Consider the following 27904-nt stretch of genomic DNA (forward strand, 5'->3'; position numbering starts at 1 on the left):
ACAAAGTCTTGCATCATACTGATTCCCAGAACTTTTAAAGATAGACGTCGCTTGTGGATATTGTATCACAGGCACAGTCCCTTTAACTGTTCAGAGATGTGACTAAACCCATCCAAAGATATAAAAAACCACGCATGAACAGCGTCTAATAGACGGAGGGGGTCCGACAGCCGATCAGTTCCAGTCATTCCACCAGGAAGGAGGTACATGGCTCGCGTGGTCTGTAGTTCAACCATGCCTAGACGGTCAATACCGCGGTCCAGCCGTCTCGGAGTGAACCAAAGCGATGTTGTTCGGACATGGAGGAGATACAGACAGACAGGAACTGTCGATGACATGCCTCGCTCAGGTCACCCAAGGGCTACTACTGCAGTGGATGACCGCTACCTATTGATTATGGCGCGGAGAAACCCTGACAGCAACGCCGCCATGTTGAATAATGCTTTTCGTGCAGCCACAGGAGGTCGTGTAACGACTCAAACTATGCGCGACAGGCTTCTCTCCCGAGGTCCATGGCGAGGTCCATCTTTGCAACCACACACTTCGCAGCACGGTACAGATGGACGCAACAACATGCCGAATGGAATGCTTAGGACTGGCATCACGTTCTCTTCATCGATGAGTGCCGCATATGCATTCAAGCAGACAATCGTCGGAGACGTGTTTGGAGGCGACCCCGTCAGGCTGAACACCGTAGACACACTGTCTAGCGAGTGCAGCAAGGTGGATGTTTCCCTGCTGTTTTAGGGTGACATTATGTGGGACGAGGTACGCCGCTGGTGGTCATGGAAGGCGTCGTAACGGCTGTACGATACGTGAATGCCGTCCTCCGACCGATAGTGTAACGAGATCGGCAGTATATTTGCGAGGCATTCGTCTTCATGGACGACAATTCGCGCCCCCATCGTGCACATCTTGTGAATGACTTCCCTTAGGATAACAACATCGATCGACTAGAGTGGCCAGCATGTTCTCCACACATGAATCTTATCGAAAATGCCTTGGGTAGGTTGAAAAGGGCTGTTTGTGGGCGACGTGACCCACCAACCATTCTGAGGGATCTACGCCGAATTGCTGTTGAAGATTGGGACAATCTGGACGAACAGTGCCGTAATGAGCTTGTGGACAGTATTACACAACGAATACAGGCTTGCATCAATGCAAGAGGACGTGCTACTGGGTATTAGAGATACCGATGTTTACAGCAATCTGAATCACCACCCCTGAAGGTCTCGCTGTATGGTGGCACAACATGCAATGTTTGGCTTTAATGAGTAATAAAAAGGGCGGAAATGATGTTTATGTTGATCTCTGTTTCAATTTTCTGTATAGGTTCCTGAACTCTCGGAACAGAGGTGATGTAAAACTTTTTTTGACGTGTGTATTTTCAAAAACCTTTCCATTCCTGATTTTTCACGCCTGTATGGGCTGATTTTCCAAAAACAGTCAGATACGTGTTTTTTATTTTTAATCTGGAAGACAAATACAAATTTTCGCAGTTCCAACTTCCAAACTGAATTGACAGTGACGTATTGTCAGAAAACGTTTCATACCATACTTCATCCCCTTAAGGATGAAATTAAATTGCTTCTTAAACGATGTCCACAAGGTCAACACCCTCTCCATATTTCACGTTTCTGTCATTAGCGGTTTGGGCTGGACGATGAGCAGTCAGTCAGTCAGGACATTGCCTTTTATGTTTGAGTAGATTGACATAAGCAGCCAATGCAGGATACTACTGCGACGTACGCTACCTGCCACTTAGGAGCTGTGCTATTCTACTTACTTTGATAATCATGGGATCTACTTATAGATTACGTATAAAGCCGCTGGTTTGAAAAAGACACTGTTCTTAGTCGTAGACTTGTGGAATAAATAATACGTTAAGTATTAAAAGATTGCAAATGAAGAGAGTTGCTGTATCTCGATAGATTTTTTGGTATTGCCGTTATTTTTATTTAACTGCAATTCGTAAGAACAGTAGTCCTCGTTATCGTCAGCTCTGGCACTTGAGTCCCGCATCTTAATGTTCCACAATGTGTGCTGGAAGGAACATGTACGACCTGCAGTGACGAGTTGTGAAATGAAGGGCGAGTGACATTGCCAATACGACTGCTCTAGTGCGAATACTACGGGTCACGAACCGGGAAATCCCTCGGCGTGAGACGTCTACGCATGCTGTGTCCTATTTTAATCCCAACAACGACGCTGTCCACCCACTGTGGACTAACGCTATATCCCTTATTAGGCCCGTTATAGAGTACGCTTCTGTGGCCTGGGAAATGCTGCCCACGTCCACATTGAATAACTTCGGGAAGTGCAGGCCAGAGCTCTTCCTCTTGCTGCGCACTGACCCAGACGCTTCTCCACTAGCCTACTAGGAAGCTTCACGAGAGGGCTGGCGTTCCTAAGTTCAAGAACCGCATCAAACAGACCCTCGCCAATTCTATGAAGAGGTGCAGCCATCTGAATATCCATTAATAGCCAGTCGGGGCAACCCAATACATTGGCGTCCAACGTCGAGGCGCCCGGATCTATTGCACGTATAAAGTGTGCAATAAGGACAATAGTGTAACAACAATGACACGTAGAGCATACACACCAAAAGGAGCATATTTAACTACCGAACGAAAAGAGCAGTAAGTAGGAAAGGCACTAAGAGTGCTAGAGCTACAAAAGGAGCGAGATCCTGAGATCTCCAAAAGACAGGTGGTGGTGGGTTCTAAGGGAACCGGCTCGATAGTGAGTTGCCAAGCCATGACACAAACGTTTCGGCGGCAGCGCCTGTCCCCTGTTTCCTGCGAATATAGTTTCGAGGTTCTCACAGCTTGCTGGTAGCAGCATTCCTCCATGTTAAAACTGATACCGAAGTAATAGTACCGTTTAACCCAGTCGCGACACACACTATTGTGTAAGTGGTTACCGTACGACTGTCGTTCTAGAACAATTAGACAAAAGAAGATTCTAACTATTACAAAATTCTCTCATTACTGAAAGACTTACAGATATTTAAACTAAGTTGCCGTACTTGTGACATAATGGAAACAAAGAGGTCAAAATAACACTAATCGTAAACATTATTAGTTGTCTAAGAGACAAAGATTTCCTTCAGTTATTAGTTCTGACAAACGTACATTTCATTTATGCACGTGTATTGGTTACTTTGTAATATTCCTTCGAAGATCTTCTCCATGCGTACAATCAATAACATACGTTCACAAAAATGTATTCATCTCCATAATAAAGTGTTCTAGATAATATCTCCAGAATTCACAAATATCAAATCTCTCTCGATGAAGACACAAATACTCGCTACTATGTCTAAAATAAGAATGTCCCAGCGCTCCACAACTGACTGGCGAGCAAGCAAACTAGACAGGTTTAAACAGGAAATCGAGGATTTTAGTCACTACTTGTGCAGCGCGCTCATTCATCTGGGCTGCCCTCAGCACCCCGACAGTTTGTGAAAAAATGAACAAATAGGCGCCCTTTGCTATGGATGCAGATTAACTATAGTTCGATTTTTGTAAACTGATTACAAAATAAACTGCATTTATTCGGGAACCCATTCTGTGCGAACGATGGTGAAAGTGCGCTAGAGGTAAAGTTTTGCCCGCAATACAAGATTGTCCAGATCACAAACAATTAACAGTACTATGACACTTGGCACTGATATGTAACCTATTTCTGATATGGCCACTCGGATTTGAAACACAACCTATATTTGTTCTCATTAATATCGTATTAATGAATCATATATGTGTCTATTGTTCCGTAATATTAATCTTTGTCTAACTATTCTGTAAATGCATGAGGAAATTAGTATGTAGCATACATTATTGTGCCAGTTATATTTGACTCGACAAATAAGAAAGGACGGTAAATCATGTTACAGCCTATTGTACAAAAAGACACCCTAGTCGAGTCCCGTACATGTTCGATTACGTGGTGTGGTTTCTGCTTATTCCATATCCGATCATTATGCCGATCCATTTTACCGCAGGTATGGAAAGTGGCTTCGCCACTGAACACAATTTTATTAAGAAAATCATCTTCAGTCTAATTTTGTTAAACATTTCTACACAAAACTGAGTTCGCATTTCTCTGTTACTTTTCCTTAAAGTTTGCAAGAGTTTCAATTGGTAGGGTTTGAATGACAGCTGTTTTCGTAATATTTTCCACACTGTAACGCTAGGCACTTTCAGTTATAATCTGGCGTGTGTCATGGATTTATCAAGAGGGGGAGGGGGGGGGGGGAGGAGAAGGGGGGCAAGGAAATTATGACGGATATCTAATTTCCGTACGTGTTCAGTGACTGTGAAGTATTGCCGGATTTGCTAGTATATGTATAATGTATGTATGACTTAAATTTTATGAGACACTAGTTGTCATTGTATATACTTCGAGTTTAGTCCCTTCTGATACAGATGCTCCATGGGTGGTCAGAAATGAACCAAAATTAACATTAAAAAATAATGAAACTAGCAGAGGACTGTGTTGTATAATATAGTTCCTAACTTGTCTGAAAGCTTTTGTATGTCCATCCTTTTGACTGAAGGTCTTGGTGTGTAGGAAAATGAAACGCCCAGAACCGTCCTTACGATCTTATTTATTGTGTAGCTACGAGTTCCGGCGCTTCAGTGCGTCATCTGGAGGCCTTAGTTGACGTTCAAGGCGTTATCACGTTCCATGTGTACTACACAGTGACTAGTGGCCAACATAACTGTAGCTGTGATGTCAGCTCTGCAACCATTAACTGCAAAAAAAAAAAAAAAAAAAAAAGTCGGTTGATATCAAAACTGATAGTGTAAGAGTACTTTATAATCGATATCAGTGACCGAAAACAAAGTTGTGTACACGGAATATCGTAACGGAAATGCTGCGCGTTCGAGGGCGTCTCGTCACGATTCGCGCGGCCTCCCCCCGTCGGAGGTTCGAGTCTTCCCTCGGGCATGGGTGTGTGTGTTGTCCTTAGCGTCAGTTAGTTTAAGTTAAATTAAGTAGTGTGCAAGCTTAGGGACCGACGACCTCAACAGTTTGGTACCGTAAGACCTTACCACAAATTTCCAAATTTTGCAAGTGAAATATTTAGATAAGGGGATGAAACCCAATAAAGGTGTGTAGTCAAGCAAATAATATAAAGTAGTAAGCGAAATTCGTAATGATTCACATGAGAACTATGTGGGTCCATACGTCGAGAGTACAGTGTGGCTGTATGATATTAATAACGATATGTACTGATTACAATATCAAGGTAATACAAGGCGGAAACTATTGCCTATGTGCATAAGAAGTTACGAAAACAGTCAAAGAATAGTTTGTTCGTTCAGGAAACAGTTAGGTTCTTCGTGGGAATGGATATAAACTTCCAGATCTTCTATGATATCTATAGTTCCTCTGAAAGGTCCCCTTAGAAAAATTAATGAATTACTGTGCTGATAAACCTCTTACATTATTTGATTTTCAAACAGCTGAGCAGAACTGAACGTACTCAGACATTTCGCTCTTTACCTATTCTGATCAACACTAAACTGACACACAATATTTTAGCGCAACGCAATCTGACTTTCAAAAATCCCTACAAAAGAATGGCCCTGACTAACAATAACCTATACCTTTCATGAATCACTTACCTCACAAAAATCTTCGTAACTCGAAATACTGCAATACAGCGAGCGCCACTACTGCCAGCTAAATAAAAGATTCTAACTACTGAAGGGACTAACTACTGATAGGCATAGTTAGCAAATGAAAGATTTTGATAAAGAACAAACAATGTATTTACCTTAATAGCGTTCAAAAGTCATAATATATATATCAGTTCATGACCTCTAGTCTTACAAATTTACTGTCTGTGATGGACACACGTCCAGATCATCCGCTCTCAAAACTCCGCCATCTCTCTCCCCACATCCACCACTGCTGGCGGCTCACCTCGAACTGCGCAACGCTACGCGCTGTTAACATCCAGCTGCCCAACACTACAATAGCCAACAACAATGCAAACCAGCCACAGACTGCACACAGCACATCCAGTGATTGTCATACAGAGCGCTACGTGACGTTACGAGTATAAAAACCTAAACAGCCTACTTACACCTCCTTTATCTATGAAGTGCAAAACTTTTAGATTCGTATCTATACCCACGACAGTAGGTTTCGTTGTCTATAAATGTTCTATGAAGGTCCAATGTTTAATGGTATGCAGGGAAGTATGTTCTCTATATCCTTGTCTGGAAGTTCTACCAGTTTAACTTATGTGTATGGATTCACAATCAGCACAGTTTATTTTCTATATGCATGATTTCTGTAACGGATCGAATTATTCCACTGAATATGTCAGAAACTTTGTCAACTACGTTGTCATTAACCATCTGCGACGTAGTCGCGTATATGAACAGTGATCCAATATTGTGAAATGTTTATTATTCCAGTCTTTGATCACAATATCAATTCTTTTGACGATGACAGGTTGTTGTTGTTGTTGTTGTTGCGGTCTTCAGTCCTGAGACTGGTTTGATGCAGCTCTCCATGCTACTCTATCCTGTGCAAGCTTCTTCATCTCCCAGTACCTACTGCAGCCTACATCCTTCTGAATCTGCTTAGTGTATTCATCTCTTGGTCTCCCTCTACGATTTTTACCCTCCACGCTGCCCTCCAATGCTAAATTTGTGATCCCTTGATGCCTCAAAACATGTCCTACCAACCGATCCCTTCTTCTAGTCAAGTTGTGCCACAAACTTCTCTTCTCCCAAATCCTATTCAATATCTCCTCGTTAGTTACGTGATCTACCCACCTTATCTTCAGCATTCTTCTGTAGCACCACATTTCAAAAGCATCTATTCTCTTCTTGTCCAAACTGGTTATCGTCCATGTTTCACTTTCATACATAGCTACACTCCATACAAATACTTTCAGAAACGACTTCCTGACACTTAAATCTATACTCGATGTTAACAAATTTCTCTTCTTCAGAAACGATTTCCTTGCCATTGCCAGTCTACATTTTATATCCTCTTTACTTCGACCATCATCAGTTATTTTGCTCCCTAAATAGCAAAACTCCTTTACTACTTTAAGTGTCTCATTTCCTAATCTAATCCCCTCAACATCACCCGATTTAATTAGACTACATTCCATTATCCTCGTTTTGCTTTTGTTGATGTTCATCTTATATCCTCCTTTCAAGACACTGTCCATTTCGTTCAACTACTCTTCCAAGTCCTTTGCTGTCTCTGACAGAATTACAATGTCATCCGCGAACCTCAAAGTTTTTACTTCTTCTTCATGAATTTTAATACCTACTCCGAATTTTTCTTTTGTTTCCTTTACTGCTTGCTCAATATACAGATTGAATAACATCGGGGAGAGGCTACAACCCTGTCTCACTCCTTTCCCAACCACTGCTTCCCTTTCATGCCCCTCGACTCTTATAACTGCCATCTGGTTTCTGTACAAATTGTAAATAGCCTTTCGCTCCCTGTATTTTACCCCTGCCACCTTCAGAATTTTAAAGAGAGTATTCCAGTTAACGTTGTCAAAAGCTTTCTCTAAGTCTACAAATGCTAGAAACGTAGGTTTGCCTTTTCTTAATCTTTCTTCTAAGATAAGTCGTAAGGTTAGTATTGTCTCACGTGTTCCAACATTTCTACGGAATCCAAACTGATCTTCCCCGAGGTCCGCTTCTACCAGTTTTTCCATTCGTCTGTAAAGAATTTGCGTTAGTATTTTGCAGCTGTGACTTATTAAACTGATAGTTCGGTAATTTTCACATCTGTCAACGCCTGCTTTCTTTGGGATTGGAATTATTATATTCTTCTTGAAGTCTGTGGGTATTTCGCCTGTCTCATACATCTTGCTCACCAGATGGTAGAGTTTTGTCATGACTGGCTCTCCCAAGGCCATCAGTAGTTCTAATGGAATGTTGTCTACTCCCGGGGCCTTGTTTCGACTCAGGTGTTTCAGTGCTCTGTCAAACTCTTCACGCAGTATCTTATCTCCCATTTCCTCTTCATCTACATCCTCTTCCATTTCCATAATATTGTCCTCAAGTACATCGCCCTTGTATAAACCCTCTATATACTCCTTCCACCTTTCTGATTTCCCTTCTTTGCTTAGAACTGGGTTGCCATCTGTGCCCTTGATATTCATACAAGTGGTTCTCTTCTCTCCAAAGGTCTCTTTAATTTTCTTAATGCATGATCAGGTATCAGTCAGTAATGATCATCCTCAGATCTTTGCTACACCATGTCCTAAAGTGATAAGGTCGTAATGGCATCGTCAAAACATACAAATATACTCAGCACAGTATCGTCACATAGATCTAAAATAAGGTGTAGAATAGGCCACATCGTGGACCATGTGGCCTATTCTACACCTTATTTTAGATCTATGTGACGATACTGTGCTGAGTATATTTGTATGTTTTGACGATGCCATTACGACCTTATCACTTCAGGACATGGTGTAGCAAAGATCTGAGGATGATCATTATTGACTGAAGCCGGTCATTGTCAAAAGAATTGATATTGTGATCAAAGACTGGAATAATAAACATATGTTGTCATTTCTGAATCCTAGATTAACATTAACTTCACGAAAATATGTGCCACATCATTGACAGTGAGCCGATGTAACTCATACTGGTAAAAAAAAAATTGCACTCTTTCTACATCGCTGTAAAGAACTCTCGTGTAGTTGGCAGCTGATGGTTGGAGTGCTAACATCACAGTTACAGATAGTCTGCGTAAATCAGTTACGTTGGCAGTGTATATGTGGATCGTGATAAATCCTTCAGCATCAACTAAGGCCTCAAGATTACACACTGAAGCTTCGAAAGTGGAAACTACACAGTAAGATCATAAAGACGGCTGTACGCGTTTCAGTTTCTTAAAGTGTCTAAAAACTGTTCGACACCGCCACGTACATCAGCGTTACCATTTCCAGATTCCGTTATCTCCTTTTCTGTGATTTCTGATCAGATTACCAGCCAGTGCCTGAACACCATATTCAGCCTGCTGTTCGGAGATAAACTGCAGTCCATGGGTCTCGAGACGACGAGTGCAGCGGTCATTATGAACTCCATGTTCTCAGTAACGCAGTTCTCAGGTGAGTACAGTTCGCAAAGTGTACATTTATGCATTTGAATTTCGAAATTAATGCGGCGGTTCAGAACGATGACGAAGATAAGACGATCTCTCATGTTTCCTCAATTTCTGCACTTCAATTTGGGGACCCTACGTTAGAAGAGGTTTTCAACCGTAGTTCGAGGTCTCCCGCGCTGCGGGCCGCCACTGACAAGTTTGTAGTGTCGTCGTCGTTGTTTTCAGCGTACATCCCTGACGCATGGAGCATAAAGCAGTGGGGAGATACATGCCAACCGGGCCTACACCGACTGACATGTCGTCCTCAGCAGGCACAGCGAACACCGCTTGCTTTGTGCCACTCTTGTTCCGTACAGCCAGAACGGGCAGTCTGTCCCAAGGGATGGGCCTCTTGCCATAAATGTGAAAACAGTCTCATAGCAGCGGTATGTTGATCTCTGCCCCAACCCCCCCCCCCAGGACTGATTTCAAGTCTCAGCAGGTGTCGATATTCATACTGTTCCGACATTGTGTTCGCTGTTGTCTACCGGTCAGAACAAACTTTTCGTTAAGGTGCGGGTGATGGACAATCTATTACTCGTACAAGTCGACATGGGGGCTGCTGAGCCGCGCGGAGTAGCCGCACGGTCTGGGGCATCTTGTCACGGTCCAGGGCGTCTTGTCACGGTCCGCGCAGCTACCCCCGTCGGGGGTTAGAGTCCTCCTTCGGGCATTGGTGTGTGTGTGTGTGTTGTTAGAGTAAGTAGTGCGTAAGCTTAGGGACCGATGACGTCTGCAGTTGTACCACAAATTTTCAAATTTTCGGGGGCCTTTGTGTTCCTGGTCAACTCACAGACCTATACCAGGCTACCAGATGCTACCAGGCATCTAACCCATTGACATTGGGTTAGATGCCTTTGCTGCTTCTAGTTTTTTTATTGCAGATGCGGTGCATATGGTCGCAGCCAAAGTGCCATATCACGAATCGGGTTCCTTTTGTTCGGGGTTTTAGATCTGTTTGTCCCATGACTAGGTTGCGCAAACAGTTTGACGGCTCACATTACCATCAGATTCCTCGCTCGCCATCGCTGTTTTTGGGCGCGACCGGTGGCAGAAGTTTTAGCCGACCGGACGTTGATCGCTTAATATTGTTCCGAGTGATTGGGCAGATTTCCTCAAATGAACCGGCTACACCATTATTGATCGTAAAGAAACTATCCGGTCGGCTGCGGCTTCGTGGTGTCTTCAGGAGTACAGTTAAATCACAGGCAGGCATAGACTATTCCCCTCTGCCTGGTCCTGAGGATGCTCACAATGTTGGCTAGGGATAGATTCTTTTCGAAAATCGACTTGGCCGAAGATTCTCTTTAGAGTCCACTGGACGAAACTTTATAACAGTTGCTTATGGTTAATACGCATTTTGGCCGTATCAGTGTCAACGGCTGACGCTGGGAATTGGTAGTACGCCTTTCAGTGCTTTTTAGAACAGGTTATGATGGTTGTCCCTCACTGCATTATCATGGAGATATCATTATGACAGGTTCAACCTCGGAGTCGCCTACGTAACTTCCGTCCTTTGCTTACTATTCTAAACGATGCGGGCCCCCAATGTAATCTCACTAAGTCTCCCTTTCTTCAGCGTTTCATTGTTTATTTGGATCTTAAAATTCCCTGGCAGGGCTTCAGCCTCATTATGCCTCTGCTCCATTTATCTATTCTGTAAGGACTTAAGGCGTTCCTTAACTGGCGTACTGTCAAAAGCCTTTCAGCATGCTTATCAGACAAAGCCGCCCATTCTTCTAATTGTAGGATTACTTTCTTCTGTGAAATCCATTTTCGTTGCAAGTCGTAATATGCGAAAGTGGATGTTGTGTCCTTATGGGCCCTGATCCATCGTTCGACCAGGAGGCAATGCTTTGATTTGAAATGGATGAAGAGGCGAGGCAAACGTTGGATGGCTTCACAGTCATCAGTTCCTGTATTGCATCTGCTGTGACGGTGGATTCGGTGCTCTAGCAGGTACAAGTGTGAAATAAGATAGGTGGTTCGACCATCTGCCGGACCAGGTATCGAACTCGCTTCAGAATTTTTATGGGTTGCACCATCGCCTCCCTTTGGATGCCATTATTCTCTTATCGATGGATGGGTTTACTCCCTGCGTCCTGTTTCCAGCGGTTCTGCGACAGAATGTCCTCTACTTACTATATCAGGGTCACTGTGCGATCTCTCGCACAAAACTTTTGCGCGCCACCATGTGTTTTTCCCAGGCATCACTTGGGTGGTGAGCACCTTTTCGCAGCCTGCCGCCAAGTGTTGAGTCAGCAGGCGATGCTGTGCACTGTTTTTTCGCCATTGCCGGCCCGTACACAGCCTTGGGAAAGAGTCCACATTGATTTCGCTGGTGCTTTTTCCACATTTTCTCGTTAATGGCAATTGATGCTTTCCTCATTTTTCCCTATGTCGTTTATTGTCCTCCTGCGACAGCAGACATGACTGTCAAGGTATATTCACTGCTCTGGTTGCGGCAGGGGTCCTTAGTTCGTGGTGAAATGTTTCAGTGACTTTTGTATCGACGGCATTCGCCATGTCATCGCGCCCTCCCCCCCCCCCCCCCTCTTCCATTCACACTAAAATGCAGATGTACTCGTACATTCTAGATTTCTTAGCCGAGAAAGCTCCCACATCTTTTTAAGCTGTTGCAGAATGACGCCATTTGGAGACTTGTGCAGCCGAGCCCACGCACGGCCGTCGGGCAGGGACACTGCTCTATGTCTTGCTGCCAATCAGGCGTTTCCCTGCAACGCTGGGCCTGCCGATGTTCACTCCTAGCACACCATTCTGGACCATAGCGTTTGGTCAGCGACTTCTCTGAATTCCGGCCATTGTCCACAGTAAGCGCGATCACTGCGTCTTCATGGTTCCCATCGAAGATCGACTCGCGGCATTCCACCGGAACTACTTGCGTCCCAGGAAGGACGCCGTGTCCCCTCATTGGGAAGGGTCGAACAGGCCTAGCCGCACCCGCCTATCCCTTTTCCTTGCGGACTCTGACGTCCAGACGGCTCCTGTCTGCCTGTTGCCAGTCCAATCGCCTCAGATTCCATGGCCGGGGGGGGGGGGGGGGGGGTGTCGGGGCGGGGTATGGTGCCCTAGTCCCACTCGCTTTCGTCTGTATGCGCCAAACCGGGCTGATCGGGGATGCTCTCGCACCTTTGGTTAGCAGACTTGCACATCCACGGACGCCATGGACGCCTTGCTTCATGGACGGCGATTCCTTGTTTTTCCACCTGCAAACAACCTACCGTCACAGTGCACGAAAGTTCTGCCACTGTGGAAAGTGTACTATGCACAGTAACTCGAGGCGGCTGCCAGTGGCATCCCAGTCACCAGTGCTGTCACCAGGTCTGTCGTGTGTGCACAGCGCTACACAAGCGACACCTGACATGGATAGCGTCTTTATAAGGGTATGCAGATTGCTCCGAGCTCTTAGTTGTTAAACGTGTTTCAGACATGTCAACTTATTTCATTGTATTCTTGTTGATGTCACACCATGACCCAAAAAATTGTATCTGTTTTACAGCTGTGTGTTTCCTCTGTGTCCGTAGTTGTAACAGTGTATCTTCCTGGAAAGGACAATGTTGCTGCTGACATTCTTTAGGGTCTCCTCTGTGGCTGAATGGTGGGACTGAGGACGATCTTGAAGACAACAATTTCGTTGTCATGTACTTAAAATATGTTGCATTTCATCATTATGTTAACAGTGCACTTTTAAATATTGCTGGTATCAGAGGATGTTAGGCAGAAATGGAGGGACAAAGACAATGTTGTAGTTATATTAAATTTTTGTGTGGTGAAAGACGATATTTGGTTTGATAGGAAAAGTCACGAGAATTAGCAATGGACTGTTTGTACTCTTGATTAAATAGTCAATAAATTGCCTGGCATACTCATTTAAGTCATGAACTTGTTGCTGCAAGAAAGTTTTCCCAGACTTCATATGACCTGCAATCGCAAAATGGAGGAGGACATTTGTAAGGGCTGGGCTTTGAGTGATCCCTGTCAAAAGGCAAAATCTTCAACAGTGCCACATCACGCGCCTTCCATCAAGATGAAAGGGACTTGCCACCGTTGATCAATATGGTCCTTTTTCAAGTACTTTTCAGTGTTACTGTTGTGTGTCTGTTGCTGCTTAGTCAACTTGTAAATCTGTTTCACTTACTCCATTAAGAACAGATACAAGTCTTGTACACACACTCCCTTTTCATTTTTTAAGCAAAGTTGATCATTTTGACAAAATAGTTTCTGATACGGGCCCACAATTTAGGTCATTGGTTTTTAAGGATACTTTACACAGCAGAAAAGTATATTTACATCTCATCTTATTACGCAGCATCCACAGTCTTTGAACATGTCATGAAGGAGATTGGCACACTAAGTAGGCTCTATTGCCAATAATGTCACAGATCTTAGGATTCATATTTGCACAGTTTGAGAAAAGGCTCAATGAGTTTTCAAATCATTTACTATCCATTGATGTTTTCTAGTGATTCATAAACAGTTTCCTTTAGATGAGATAAGAGAAAATGTACTGTTTATCATTTCTGGTGCATTGAGACTCAGTGATGTGCTGACGCTGGCATCGCAAAAATTAGATCGGCTGGAGAAAGGCGTCAAAGGAATTTCAGACACCAAATGTTGACAGAATTGTTCATTATTAGGCAGAAAGTCTTAATAAAATTGAAGCTGTCCTGCAGGTGACATGTATTTACAGTGTAAGTTCTGTCCCACCTTTTTTGGTCCATTCAAGGCATGGTATGACCCTCACCAGAAATAAACAGAAGCAAAACACGGATAACTCGAATATCAAAGAGAGTGCATGATTCCAATATGAAGCTGCTGCGCGAGTGATTATGTTAGGATTTGTAGTAAGTGTACTTCATCACAGCCAAAAATTGTTTTTGAAGTGCCTTAAATGTTCGTTTTTTGTGATACATTAAAGTATGATGAAGTTTCAGAGTATCAACCCGCATTTTACAGTTCTTGTCTTGGGTGTATAAAAGGAGATTTCCAAGTAATGAGAGATCTAACATGGACGGTGATGGGTAGACAATATGTACAAACAAATGAGAGACACTGTATCACACTGAAAGTGAGCAAGGTGTTTGTTAGGTAATGTAAAAAGAGGCAGTACTAGATTACTGTCCAAGCTAATCTGCTGTTAATGAAAATAATAATTTAGTTAGAATAAATATTGATGACGTATTTGTTTTTTCTGATTTTATGTTATCCATTGTGATCTGTGTTATATAGCACGTTGTATAAGGTACTCAATTTACTGTGTGCTTTGCTTTGTGTCATCTGACCGTTTCGGGGAATTAGACAAAGTAAATAAGTGAAGAAAATTTACCTGAGAATTTTACCTATGAAAGGAGTTAGTGTCGGTAGTTTTCGGCACATACATTGTGGAACCTAGGGGAATAATTGTATCTAAGTTATTGTAGTATGTAGTGTGGTGGTATCGTAACTGATTAAAGTAGCTAGAAAAGTAGTTCTAAGAGCTAACATGAGATGAATGTGTGTGAATTTCACCTATCTATTGATACTCACCAACAGGAATTAAGTTAAGGTGCATATTAAGCACTATGTGTCACTTCAGTCTACATTTTCTTGTAAATATTTTATTATTCTTGTAAACTGTATCTACTGAAATTCTGATGGATGCGACTTCCTGAAGTGAGTTGGGGAACCTGTGACGGTGCATTCTCTTGCTGTTGATCATTAATTATAATGTCAATAACTGTGAGACAGTAACCACATTTGTTAGAGAGGTTCTGTATATGCAGTCAATGATGATGTTAACTTCTGTAAGAGGAACTTATTAGAAAGAAAATCGTACTTCCTGCATTCAGTTTTGTGCTATTTTGATATTATGAGCAAAGAGAGACGAAAACAAGGAGAGACGCTATTTGGGCACAGAGCTGATAGCAATGTGTATACAGAGGCTCATGGATGATCCATTAGGGACACACTGACTGATGCCATTCACTACTATTGAACACAGAGAGACCTGATAATCAACACAGTCACTCATGTGCTGAAATTACGGAGACTCACCAGCCTGTGGATGAAGATACATTTGTACACATAGAATGCACTTCTTGACGGTTTAGGATTGTGGCGTGTAGCCTGATGGCAAAGAACGTCGTAGTCCAGATACATCTTACACCGAGGTGCTACCTTAAGTGAGTGGATGGTGTCCACACACAGTGGTGTCTCAAGGAACAGATTGTCCTCCTCACCGTGAATTTCTACAATCCATTCACTGTCAGTTGTATCTATTGGAACATTTTCAAAAAGTCAGATGTTCACTAGTTAAAAATGAGTGTTGTGTCACTGCCTCAGAACAGTCACTTTTAGCCTTCTGGTGCCTCCATTAACTAAATGTTGCTGACAGATAAAAAAAATACAGTCAGTTAAGACAATAAATTCAATTTTGAGGTGCTTCAGACTGATGACTGAATTAAAGTCACCCTTTCTTATAAAATATGCCATTGCTTCCTAATTTTTTTCTGTTTCTCATGAAGTGAATGAATATGTGAAGTTGTTACTGAGGTTTAGCTCTGTTGTATTCCTTTCAAAAATAGAATGACTGATTCATTGGCATTAAGGTTTCATTAAGCTTCATGTGGTACCACGAACTGTTGTTAACATTATCCTGTTAAACTCAATTTTACCTTTAGATTTAATGCTAGTATGATTTATAAGCACAAAAATTGGTATTTTTCACATAATTTACTTACAGATTTTGTAGTATTAGTATACTTTTCAAGCTCAAGCTGGGATATTGTAAAATAACAGGATATAAACAAAGGCACTATATCGGTAATTTTTTCTAGAACTCAGTTTTTAATTATATGTTTCATATAATTTCATCTTGATTAGCGTAACATTTGTAAGTAATGGTATAATTTGGTATGCCCGTTGTTGCCTCCTCTTAAGCACTTTCTAGATCGTATCAATTCAGCAGAGGGAAGATGACGAAAGGTGCTTGTTGTTGACTTTAATTTCCTCGTTACCTGTTTATAGCTTTTCGATATCTACAAAGTTTCACCCGTCGTGTAGGGGTAGCGTGTTTGTTTACAAATCAATACGTCCTTGCTTGTGGGTTAGAATAACGCCAAAACTTAAATTTTGATTAATAATCAGCACTGACTGCCGAAGACTTCCGGTGTAAGAAGTCCCTCTCATTCTATCAACGGCCTTGTCAAAGAGGGCGGAAGTGTGGGAAGAAGTCCATGGCACTCTCTTGTCCTTGGTGTGTGAAACTGCTCCTAAAAGCGGAAGAATCAGCCATGGTCAACGGCATAAGGATGCAGAAGGCAATGGAAACCACTGCATTATAGTCACACAACGCGTATCCACGTGACATGTGGCCTGTAATTCAAGAAGTGTTGTGATGATCTCTCCATTGGCAAAAGATTTCGGAATAGCCCCCGTTCGGATCTCCGGGAGGGGACTACCAAAGGGGAGGTGATCATGAGAAAAAGACTGAATAATCAATGAAAGGGTAACGTTCTATGGGTCGGAGTGTGGAATGTCAGACGCTTGAACGTGGAAGCTAGAAAATCTGAAAAGGGGAATGTGAAGGCTCAGTCTAGTTATGAGGAGTCAGTGAAGTGAAATGGAAAGACAAGGATTTCAAGTCAGATGAGTATGGGGTGATATTAACAGCGCTAGAAAATGGTATAATGGGAGTAGGATTCGTTATGAATAGGAAGGTAGGGCAGAAGTGTGTTACTGTAACAATCAAGTGATAGGCTTGTTCTTATCAGAATTGGCAGCAAACCAACACCGACAACGATAATTCAGTTGTACATGCCGACGTCGCAAACAGAAGATGAAGCGATAGAAAAAGTATATGAGGATACTGAAAGGGTAATACAGTACGTAAAGTGAGAAGGAACTCTAATAGTGAAAGATGAACAGAATGCCGTAGTAGGGTAAGGAGTTGGAAGAAAAGTTTACAGGAGAATAGGGGCTTGGGACAAGGACTGTGAGAGAAGAAAGGCTCATTTGAGATCCGCAAAAAATTTTGGCTAATAACAGCGAATACTCTGCTCAAGGATCACAAGAGGACCATGTATACTTGGAAAAGGCGTGTGATACGGGAAGTTAGATTACATCATGTTCAGACAGAGGTTCCGATATCAGATTCTGGGTTGTAAGGTGTACCCAGGAGCAGATGTCGACTCAGATCGCAATGTAGTAGTGATGAGGAGTAGACTGAAGTTTAACAGACTGGTCAGCAATAATCACAGCGCAGAGACGTGATATACACAAGTATTAAGGAATGATAAGACATGAAAAATAAAATTAAAGCAATAACAGCCCTCGGTCGCAAAAATGAAGGCTTGTTACCTAAGTTTCGGCAACTACTAAGAGTGCCCTCATCAGAAGAAAAAAAATTCAAACTGGCCTATAACGTAAGAACGAAGTTTTAGGAAAAAAATTTTTATGTGTAAGGTCTGACCAGCGGCACAAAAAAGAAAAGAAGCAGTATTTACGTGTCACGTATTAAATAAATATCAAGCGATAAAGCTTTAGTCACAAAATTTTAAAACAGAAAACAATGAAGTCAAGCCACTATGGGCTGCTCACGCATGTCGAGCTGCAGTAGCATCAGACTGAGGCGCCCGCGTTAGCAATTGCGGGCAGGCGAACATTACACCAAAAGTGCCATCTAGTACGTGCAAATAGAAACAGGCCACTTAACATTCAAAATATAGACAGACGAATATTATGACGAACATTATTTAATACATGAAGTAAGAGGCAATATTTTATCTGAAAGCAGCAGACATGGTAACAATTTGTCTACATAAGAGCTTAGAAATACAGTTTAAAGGCTGAAAATGCCATTACAGAATTACAAAGAGAGCTGAATAACTCAGCGAGTAGAAAACGGTATGACATGAAATGTAGTTAATATAAATCATTTAATGAAAAAAAATTATGAAATGACTTAGGTAGAAAAAATATTTCGGTAACAGCACGAGGGAACACGAAATCAAATATCAAGTAACTGCTTTATACCGTTGAATAAGCTTTATTACGTAATTGTAACTGCTCATTAAGAATGAGGCCATCATTTCGAGAAACACGATTAAAAATGACTAATTCTCCGACAACGTATAATCTACGCCCTTTCTTCTCAGTGCGCAAATCCTTTCATTGCTTACCGCTTGATATTTGTTTTATGCGTGACATGTAAACACTGTTTCTTTTCTTTTTTGTACCGCTACTCAGTACTTACACTTAGAAAAAAAAACAGCTTTAGGCGCGTGACCTGTAATCATAAGGTGGTTGGCAAACTAAGAATTTTGGGTGCTAGTACAATTTTTTTCTTAAAATATGTTCTTTGTATCTGACGGTAAAGTCACGTCCTGTTTGTCCTATGTTGTAAGAAGAGCGAGTGTGTTAAAAAATCTAGACATCAGAGTTCTTCAAAGGGATGTGGGTCGATTTTAAATTATAATTTTTTTTTCTCGAACGATTATTGTTTGCTAAGGCGACATTACAATTGTATTTATTACGAAGAAGGCGTAGAATCTGATAGCAGATGGGCCCCAAGAAAGGAACAGAAGAAACTTCTTCTTCAGGCTAGACTCAATGATGTATGAGCCGAGTGTAGTAACTCTTTTAATAGTTTTCTTTTTAAGGATGTTATCCACTATGGTAGGTTCGTATTCGTTATTAACTGCTACCGTTTTGATTAAATTAATTTCTCCCTCAAATTTATCTTTCGAGAGTGGAATAGAAGTATCTCCTTGAATACAGAGTGAAAGAAAGCGTTCGTATGAGATTGTGGGTGCATGGAAGATGCAGGAACGATCTGATCGGTATATGTTTCTTTACGATAAAACATTAAATGAGATTTTATTTTCTTCTACTGTAAGCGTCAAGTCAAGAGCATTCAATTGACGGGCTTCGTTTTCGAGTTCGCTGGGGAAGGATATTTTCTCGTGAAGTTGATTAAAGACTCTGAAAATACGGTCAATTCCTTCAACAGGTCCTTTGTAGATCACTAAAATATCGTCGACATATCTGAAATAGGAGAGAATGTCTGGCGCTGTAGGTGAGAAACAGTTGAAGAACTGTTCTTCTAGAGAGTTGATGAAAATGCCTAACATTCTGCGTGATGTCTGTCTATTCTAAGTCGTGTCTCCCTGCCACTTTCGCACAACGACGCTCTGAGCGTGTTTTTTAGGGAATTGACTAGTTTGAACCTGGGACCTGTTGCTGGTAAGGAGACGACAGACCATACGTGACATGTAGAGTGTAGAAGAGTTCAGTGACACTAGCAATGATGTAATCAAATACTTAATGATTTCAGCGTCAGCTCCACTGCACTCCCTGTAGAGGAATCTTAATACTAACTAAATTTAGTGGAAGGGGTTCAAGGCTTTCCTATTTTTAGTTAGCTGATAAAATAACGTCGAGAAAGTAGTTAAGTTTACCACTGGAATTTTTATTCTACTCACAAAACATTGTTTATAAATTGCACTATTGACAAAAGGAAATATTTTAATACAGGATGATAAAAACCAAGTGCATTCAACAAAAATGCGAACGAATATTTCCTGAATGGTTTTCCATGTTCTATAATGGACCGAAGGATGACCTATGCCATATCACATCTATAATCTAGGTTTAAATTAAGTTTCATAAAAGAAAAAACAATCAAATGGTCTACAGAGACTCTCAATTATCTTTAATTACTTAATTAACTTGTCGTCAATTACAGTGGCTGATGTGGCTTCTCAATAATTATATAACAGAAAAATCATCGCATTTCAGATTTTTAACTTCTAATAGCAAATGTGAATACCATGAGCTTTAATTGACGATCGACACTGGTATTACACAAAAAGGGGATGTAACAGATGAGACTTCTGCAGTTCTGAGTGAAGCCTTATGCGCGCTTCACTTATGCGGCATCGCGTGCGTTCATTACCTTATCGGTGGTTAGTCAGCGTCAGGGGGCGGCGGGCGGTGCAGCTCCACACACCTCGCCGTCTCGGAAGCAACTCTCTCCTAACTTCTCATTACTTCAATTTACCAAAGCTGGTTTAAGAAAAAGGTATCTGGCTGTGTTTTCAACCGACCAATCAGGGTCGCAATGTTAACCTTAAGCTCCGCCTTCAAAAATTCTGTCTACCCAATGAGAAACGTTATACTTTTCGTGGTGGGGCAATGTTTTTAACGTTTGTAACGTAACAGAGACGCGTATAGTCTCACGCTAAAACTTGCAGCTGGTGTGGCCCTTTTAGTGTTATCGTAAGACCTATACTGTTCTTCTGGAGGACTCTATCTTTTAACATGGGCTGCGGGGGTGGTCTTGGCGGTCGGCTGCCGACGTGGGTGTCTGTCCCTTATCGTAGGGCCTTCTAGCTTAACACAGTTCTGCTCTCGGCTTCTGTTCTCGTTTCTCCCCTCGGAACTGCGTCTGTTTCACGGTGGGAAGGTATGACATGCATTTAGGCGTTCTTGTGTTAGTCTGTGGTATTCCATTTGCTCATTCGTATTACTTTGGTTAATTTAATGTCAGAATTTATTCGGAGCTATGTGACATACTGCCGGATTTGCTATCATGTCAGGGTTTTCATGGAAGATGTTGGATTTGCCTGACTCCTTACAAATGTCAGCAAGGATACCAGCTAACGGTTTTCCAATAACGGCACCATCGGACTGCTGATACAATTGTTCATTGAATTCAAAACAGTTTTATTTGACTATGACTGTAATTAGATTCATAAAGTCAGTGATTTGTTCATCTGAAAGTTATTTTTTGTAATGACGTAAATTTTTTTCTACGATTCTAAGCGTTTCTTGTATGGGAAGATTTGTATAAAGATTTTTGATGTCTAGTGAAAACAACTTGGTATCTGGGCTGCATTCTAAATCTTTCTTTTTATGGTCTAATTCGTGAATGCTGGGGATGGAGTAATCGTTGTCGAAAACGAATGAATTTTTCGGAGCCTCATGCAGAAATTTGGCTAGATCATGGTACGCGCTCTTCATACTATTAGAAAGCGGGCGTTTCGGAAGGTTAGGTTTGAGAATTTTGAATTGAGAACGAAGTTTTTGGGACAGGATTCATGTTGAGTAGCGTTTTCTTATGGAAAGGTTTGATTAAAAATTTTGCTTCACTGGTAACTGACCTGACTTCCTTTTGTAATTCTGGATTAACATTTTCCTTAAAAAATTCTAAGGTTTTAGAAATGTATTCAGAATTGGAGGCAATAACCAAAGAGTAATCTTGGTCAGACTTAGTTATTAAAACATCAGCGTCTTTAAGTTTATTATTAATAGATTTAATCAACTTCCTATCGATATGGGTAAAATTTTCACTGAGAATTTTAGCTATGTCCAAGGCAATTCTAGTTCGACATGAATTATCTTTTTTATAGAATCAAGACCAGTTATTAGGTAGAAAAATATCTTTTCTATTACATTGCCTTTCTGGAGTAAGATAGTTTCATTGTGTGTAAAAGTAATGTTAATCTTATTTAAATTCTTTTATAAAATACATGGTTGATTTTCTTAAAAGGACTTTGAGAACATTTATCAGCAGGAAACAAACAAAAAAGTTTAGTAAGCTTCTTTCCGTGCTGACGCAATTTACCTTGTTTACAAATTTCTAAATGCTCTTCAATCTGTATCCAGGAATCGTCAATGTTAAAATTATAATTAATACGGAAGATATTTCTCATATCTAAATATAGATAATACGCCTCTTCATTAAGAATATCTCTTTTAGCATATATCTTTTTAAAATGATCAGAAATGAGATTTTTAACTAGAGGTCTAAAAAATTTGGGATCTTTCTTAAAATTTGCGAAATTAGTATAGGCTTTCATATAATTAGGGACTAGCCCCATTTTTCACATTGCTTATTAAACTGAATGACCATACCTCTACTTAGCAGTTTCTTCTTCAGATCCTTATCTTTAGAGGCAGCCTTGGATGTTTGGGCAGGCAGAAATCTTAAAGTTTTGAACATGGCTGTGTTATCAGTGACCGTATACAAAGTAAAATTAAAGCAATAACAGCCCTCGGTTGCTAAAATGAAGTCTTTTGACCTAGGTTTTGGCAACTATTAAGAGTGCCTTCATCAGAAGTAAACATTCAAACTGGCCTCTATCTGAAGTACAAAATCTTAAGAAAAAATTAATTTTTTAGTGTAGGTACTGACTATCAGTTCAGAAAATGTAACAGTATTTACGTGCCACGTATGAAATAAATATCAAGCGATAAAGCTTTAGATACAAAATTTTAAAATAGAAAACAATGAAGACTACAGAAGTTCGACATGTGTGAGCACCCCATAGTGGCTTGCGGTTTATTGTTCTCTATTTTAAAATTTGTGACTAGAGCATTATCGGTTGATATTTATTTTATACGTGACATGTAAATACTATTTTTCATTTTATACTGCTAGTCAGTACTTAAAAATATGTTTTTCCTAAAACTACTTATGTTATAGGCCAGTTTGAACGTTTTACTTCTGATGAAGGCACTCTTAGTAGTTATGGAAACCTAGATCAAAACAATTCATTTTTGCGACCGAGGGCTTTGATTGCTTTAATTTTACTTTCTAAACGGTCGCTGACAATGTAGCCATGTTCTGAACCTTAATGACAAGATATGCTTGAAGTTCTATAAGGCTATAGATATAAGAATAAGGAACAGCTGAGTAGGCAGTACAGTTGAAGTGGAATGGACATCTCTAATAAAGGCCATCACAGAAGTTGGAAAGAAAATAAGGGTACAGTTAAGACAACTGCGAAGAAACCATGTTTGACAGAAGGAATACCTCAGTTGATTGACGAAGGAAGCGAGTACAAAAATATTCAGAGAAATTCAGGAATACAGAAATACAAATTGCTGAGGGATGAAACAAATAGGAAGTGCCGGGAAGCTAAGGCGAAATGATAGCATGAAAAATCTGAAGAAATCGAAAATGATCGTTGGAAGGACTGACACATCATGTAGGAAAAACAAAATAACCCTTGCTGAAATTAAAAGCAAGGGTATTAACATTAACAGTGCATCGGGAATTCCACTGTTATGTGCAGCTGAGAGAGTGGATAACTGGAAAGAGTACATTGAAGGCCTCTATGAGGAGGAAGCTTTGTCGGATGGGATAGAAGAAACAGGAATCGATTTAGAATCAATAGGGGATCCAGTCTTAAAAACAGAATTTAAGAGAGCTCTGGAGGAATTAAGATCAAATAAGGCAGAATGGATAGATAACATTCCATCAGAATTTCTAGCATCATTTGGCGAAGGGGCAACAAACAGACCATTCACGTCTGTGTTTATAATGTATGAGTCTGGCGACATACCATCTGACTTATGGTGAAACATCTCCCATACAATTCCAAAGACTGCAAGAGCTGACAGTTGCGAGAATTATCGTACAATCAGCTTAACAGGTCATGCATGCAAGTTGTTGACAAGAATAATATACAGAAGAATGGAAAAAAATTGAAGATGGGTTAGATGACAATAAGTTTAGTTTTAATGGAAGCACGACTAAAGAAAAATGAAAGCACGTCCGTAGGATTTTTCGACGCGGAAAAAGTGTTCGACAATGTAAAATGGTGAAAATGTTCGAAATTCTGAGAAAAATAGGGGTAAGCTATAGGGAGAGAAGGCTAATATATAACACATACAAGAGCCAAGAGGGGATAATGCGAGTGCTCGGATTAAAAAGGATGCAATACAGGGATGTAGTCTTTCGCACCTGATGTTTAATCTGTACTTCGGAGAAGCAGTTACGGAAATAAGAGAGTTTCAGGAGTGGAATTAAGAGTCAAGGTGAAAGGATATCAATGATGAGATACGCTGATGACATTGCTATCCATAGTGAAAGTAAAGAAGAATTATGTGATCTGCTGAATGGAATGAACAGTCTACTGGGTACAGAAAATGGATTTAGAGTAAATCGAAGAAAGCCGAAAGTAATGAGAGATAGCAGGAATGAGAACAGTGAGAAACTTCACATCAGGTTGATGATCACGAAGTAGATGAAGTTAAGGAATTCTACTATATATGCAGCAAAATAACCAATGACAGACGGAGCAAGGACGACACCAAAAGCAGGCTAGCACTGGCGGAAAGGGCATTCCTGGCCTACAGAAATCTACTAGTATCATACATAGGCCTTAATTTGAGGAAGAAATTTCTGACAATGTACGTATCGAGCACAGCATTGTATGATAATGAAACATGGACTGTAAGAAAACCGGAACAGAAGAGAATTAAAGCATCTGAGAATGTTGAAAGTTAGGTGGACTAACAAGGTAAAAAATGAGGTGATTCTGTGCAGAATCGGAGAGGAAAAGAACATACGGAAATCGCTGACAAGGAAAAAGGACAGGATGATAGGACATCTGTTAAGATATCAGTGAATGATTTCCATAGTGCTAGAGGGAGCTGTAGAGGGCCAAAACGTAGAGGTAGACAGAGACTGGAATATATGCAGCAAGTAATTGAAGACATAGAATGTGACCAGAGAAGCCAGCAGAAATTTGTTTCAGGAATTTAAAATACTAACTGTTCATAACCTGTATGTACTTACGGTATTCATTGTAGCAGCAAACAGTAACAAAATGCTTAATAAGGAAATACACGATCACAACACTAGAGGTAGAGAGAGACACCACTATGTCTCTCATAGAACACCACCTTCAGCAAAGCCCCCACTATGCAGGCATAAATCTACTGACTTGCTTCCATCCTAATATCTCCAAATTGCTCATTACAGAGCTAAAAAAGAAAATTATGGCTCCTAAACAACATTGTGTATTCAATAGCTGAGTTTCTAGATTTGGTACAATTCTATGATGGAAAACCCTCTTTCTAAAAATATATGGATCTCAGATCTTAGACTATGTCACAAACTGTAAATATTTGATCTCAGATCTGAAGACTGTCACAAACTCTAAATTTCTTAATCTATGTACTACAATAGCAAATTTTTTATGTATAGTCCATATAGTAACACAGCTCTCTACTAAATTTAGAAAAAATTGTGTAGATAATTTTACCAGTCAATAATATGTAACTCTACTAAATAAGGCTCCGACTTATTGAAGACTAGAAAAAAAATTTTTTTGGGATCAGTAGGTGTTGGAGTAAAATAAATAAGTGTAGTGTGGCATTGGAGACAGTATTTGAAGGAGCATACTGTTGTGATGAAAATACTTTGACAAACTTTCGTGGTACTGAGTAGTTTCTACAAAGCACTGGACTACTAGTAAGATAGTTCGAAATTATTTAATGTCTGAATTCTATCTTACCATCTAAACTGTGTCAGGTAATGTTTTGCATCATTATGTTTGATGTTATTCTTCCACATATTCAGTTGCAGTGTTGTAGGTTGGGAGTGGCTGCAAAGTATCAAGAATTTCGTTACTGGTCACAGAATCAATGTTTTGCTCATTTCATTCCATTTGGTATTAAAATCTTTGATATTAAATTTAATGAGAAGCATGTGGTCGGTTTTCTTGATGGAATGGGATTATATTTCTGATGATGTAAGCTCCTTTTGTAGGATTGAGTATGAACAGGACTCTAACTACAAATATATACTTCATATCTATACCTTCAAAGAACAATATGTTTATTTCTAACCACACACATTGCACAGTCATTTCTAGATAGATAACTTCCTACATTCATATTTTGCTTAAATGTACTGCAAATAGAACACCGCTGTCTTGTTGACCTGAGTTTAGGAGAGCAGTGGCAGAAGTGAAAGTTTTCCAGATAAATAAATTAAATTCATGAAGCAAGGTTGCATAAAGATGATAGAATTTAGCCAATCTCTTTGCATGATAGTTAGCTTTCTCAGCTACTAAAGAAGATAAGGGGGAATGGTTTCCTGCTGCTAGTTGTCAGGGAGTTATTTGCGACACAGCTGTATCATGGTACCATACTTATATTATGCATGAGAAATGTTGGATTTCTGTTGAGTATCTCTTATTTAGAGGCTTAATGATAACATTCGGTGTGAATAGATGAATACATACTTGGAGAAACAGACTCGCTGCGCTGCATATCACTACAAATGAGGGACTAACATAAATGAATAATATCTGTCTCTTCCATGAAACTGTTAACATACCTATTCTACAGTGTGATCCACTACTATATCTTAATATTTATTTAACTATTATTCACTTACTAACAATGTTACATTGTTGCCTTCAATTCTATTACGTACTATGAACCTTGCAATTGCATGTTTCCACATATGCATCAACATTAGTAACACACTGTTGCAGTCGGAATGCAACGTTCCTGACAGGCCGTTGCAACATACCATTTGGTACCCAAGCACTCTCTTCCATCATGACTTTTCGGCATACACGTTCTCTTTCTAACATCCCCAGAGGAAAAGGTTCAGTGGGTCAAGTCTGGACTTCTGTGTGGACACGCAACATTTCCGCAATATCCATTAACGTGTCTTGGAAACATATTGTCAAGCCATTCTCACGAAATCAACGCAAAATGGGGAAGTCCCAAACGTGCATAATGTACACATTGTCCACACGGTCGCAGGTTGAAACAATAGGATGAACAAAGGTTTGTAGCATCTGCACATACCTCCGCGCATTCATTGTTTCATGGAGAATGTAAAGACTGATAATAGTATCATCATGAATACAACACCACAGAGTCAACGAAGGATGTGATTGCAATTTCTGATCCGTAACTCAAGGACTGTCGTTACTAGAACCACCAGTAACGGCAGTCATGGCGATTTACGAAGTCACCCGCACGGAATGCGGCTTCGTCTTACCACAAAATGTTACTCAAGATATGTGATTCTTCTTCTAATCATTGCAATGTGGACTCAACAGACCCCATCCTAACATTACAGTCTTCTGGTCACAATGCTTGAACAAAGTGTGGTTTCCATTGTCTCCAGTCGATCTCCTTCACTATCCGTTGGACCAGACCGTCTGATACCCCAGTTTCCTTCTAATATTGTGTCAGGGACTTCGTGTGACTTAGCGTAAACGCCGTAGCAGCGCTTTGGAGGCCCAGCATCCTTTTTGGTGAGGAACCAAACCTGTACGCAACAAATTCGCATGTGGTACTTTGTTTTCACGTCCAGAGTATTGTCTCTTCCCCTCTCCCGTCTTCGCCATCGTTGCGCCATTACAGGCGACTGCCGTACTTACAACCTAGCTGTAATCCAAGCACAGTCATAAATGTGTAATCTCTGCTCCATCTTCACTTAATTCATGGTTAGAACTGCAACAAACGTCCCTCTTCCATCTTCACTTAATCCGTGGTTGCAACAAATGGATACGTAACAGTTACATAATGGCATAGAGTAGAGCCTATTACGATGGTAGAGTAATTGATCTTCATCGTTTACGATAGAATAGCAGTAAAATAAAAATAAGGATGTAATAACACTTCACTCTGAATTGTACTTCTAGACTGAGACATGCAGACCCTTCATATGTGTTACATTAATTACTTGAAAGTGTATGCTGACTACTTTGTAGGTATTATTATGAGTCAGATTAGTGTTAGAAATCATTTCATGACTATTGTAAATTTCATTTTGCATATCACTGTAATATCAACATTTGTACATAACTACTTCAGAGAGTGACTGGTACATTCCATAAAACACAATCTTTTTACAGTTTTGCTGTGACATAGCAGTATATGGGCAGTTTGTTTTAGTTTTGCTACAACATGTAGATGTGTGGAGCAGTTCAAAATTCGTACA

The 27904-nt window shown here is 40.6% G+C and overlaps 1 protein-coding gene across 3 annotated transcripts in view; it reads left to right on the top strand.

Moving 5' to 3' along the window:
- LOC126262624 (monocarboxylate transporter 1-like) overlaps positions 1-27904 on the top strand; it is a 171123-nt gene that overhangs the window by 99860 nt on the left and 43359 nt on the right. For all 3 annotated transcript variants that reach the window (XM_049959381.1, XM_049959380.1, XM_049959382.1), the window contains exon 3: positions 8983-9109. In XM_049959381.1, coding sequence (XP_049815338.1) covers positions 8983-9109 — 127 coding nt within the window. The remainder of the gene's footprint in view (positions 1-8982; positions 9110-27904) is intronic.

This window comes from Schistocerca nitens, chromosome 6 (assembly GCF_023898315.1).
Source record: "Schistocerca nitens isolate TAMUIC-IGC-003100 chromosome 6, iqSchNite1.1, whole genome shotgun sequence".
Taxonomy (NCBI): Eukaryota; Metazoa; Arthropoda; class Insecta; order Orthoptera; family Acrididae; genus Schistocerca; species Schistocerca nitens.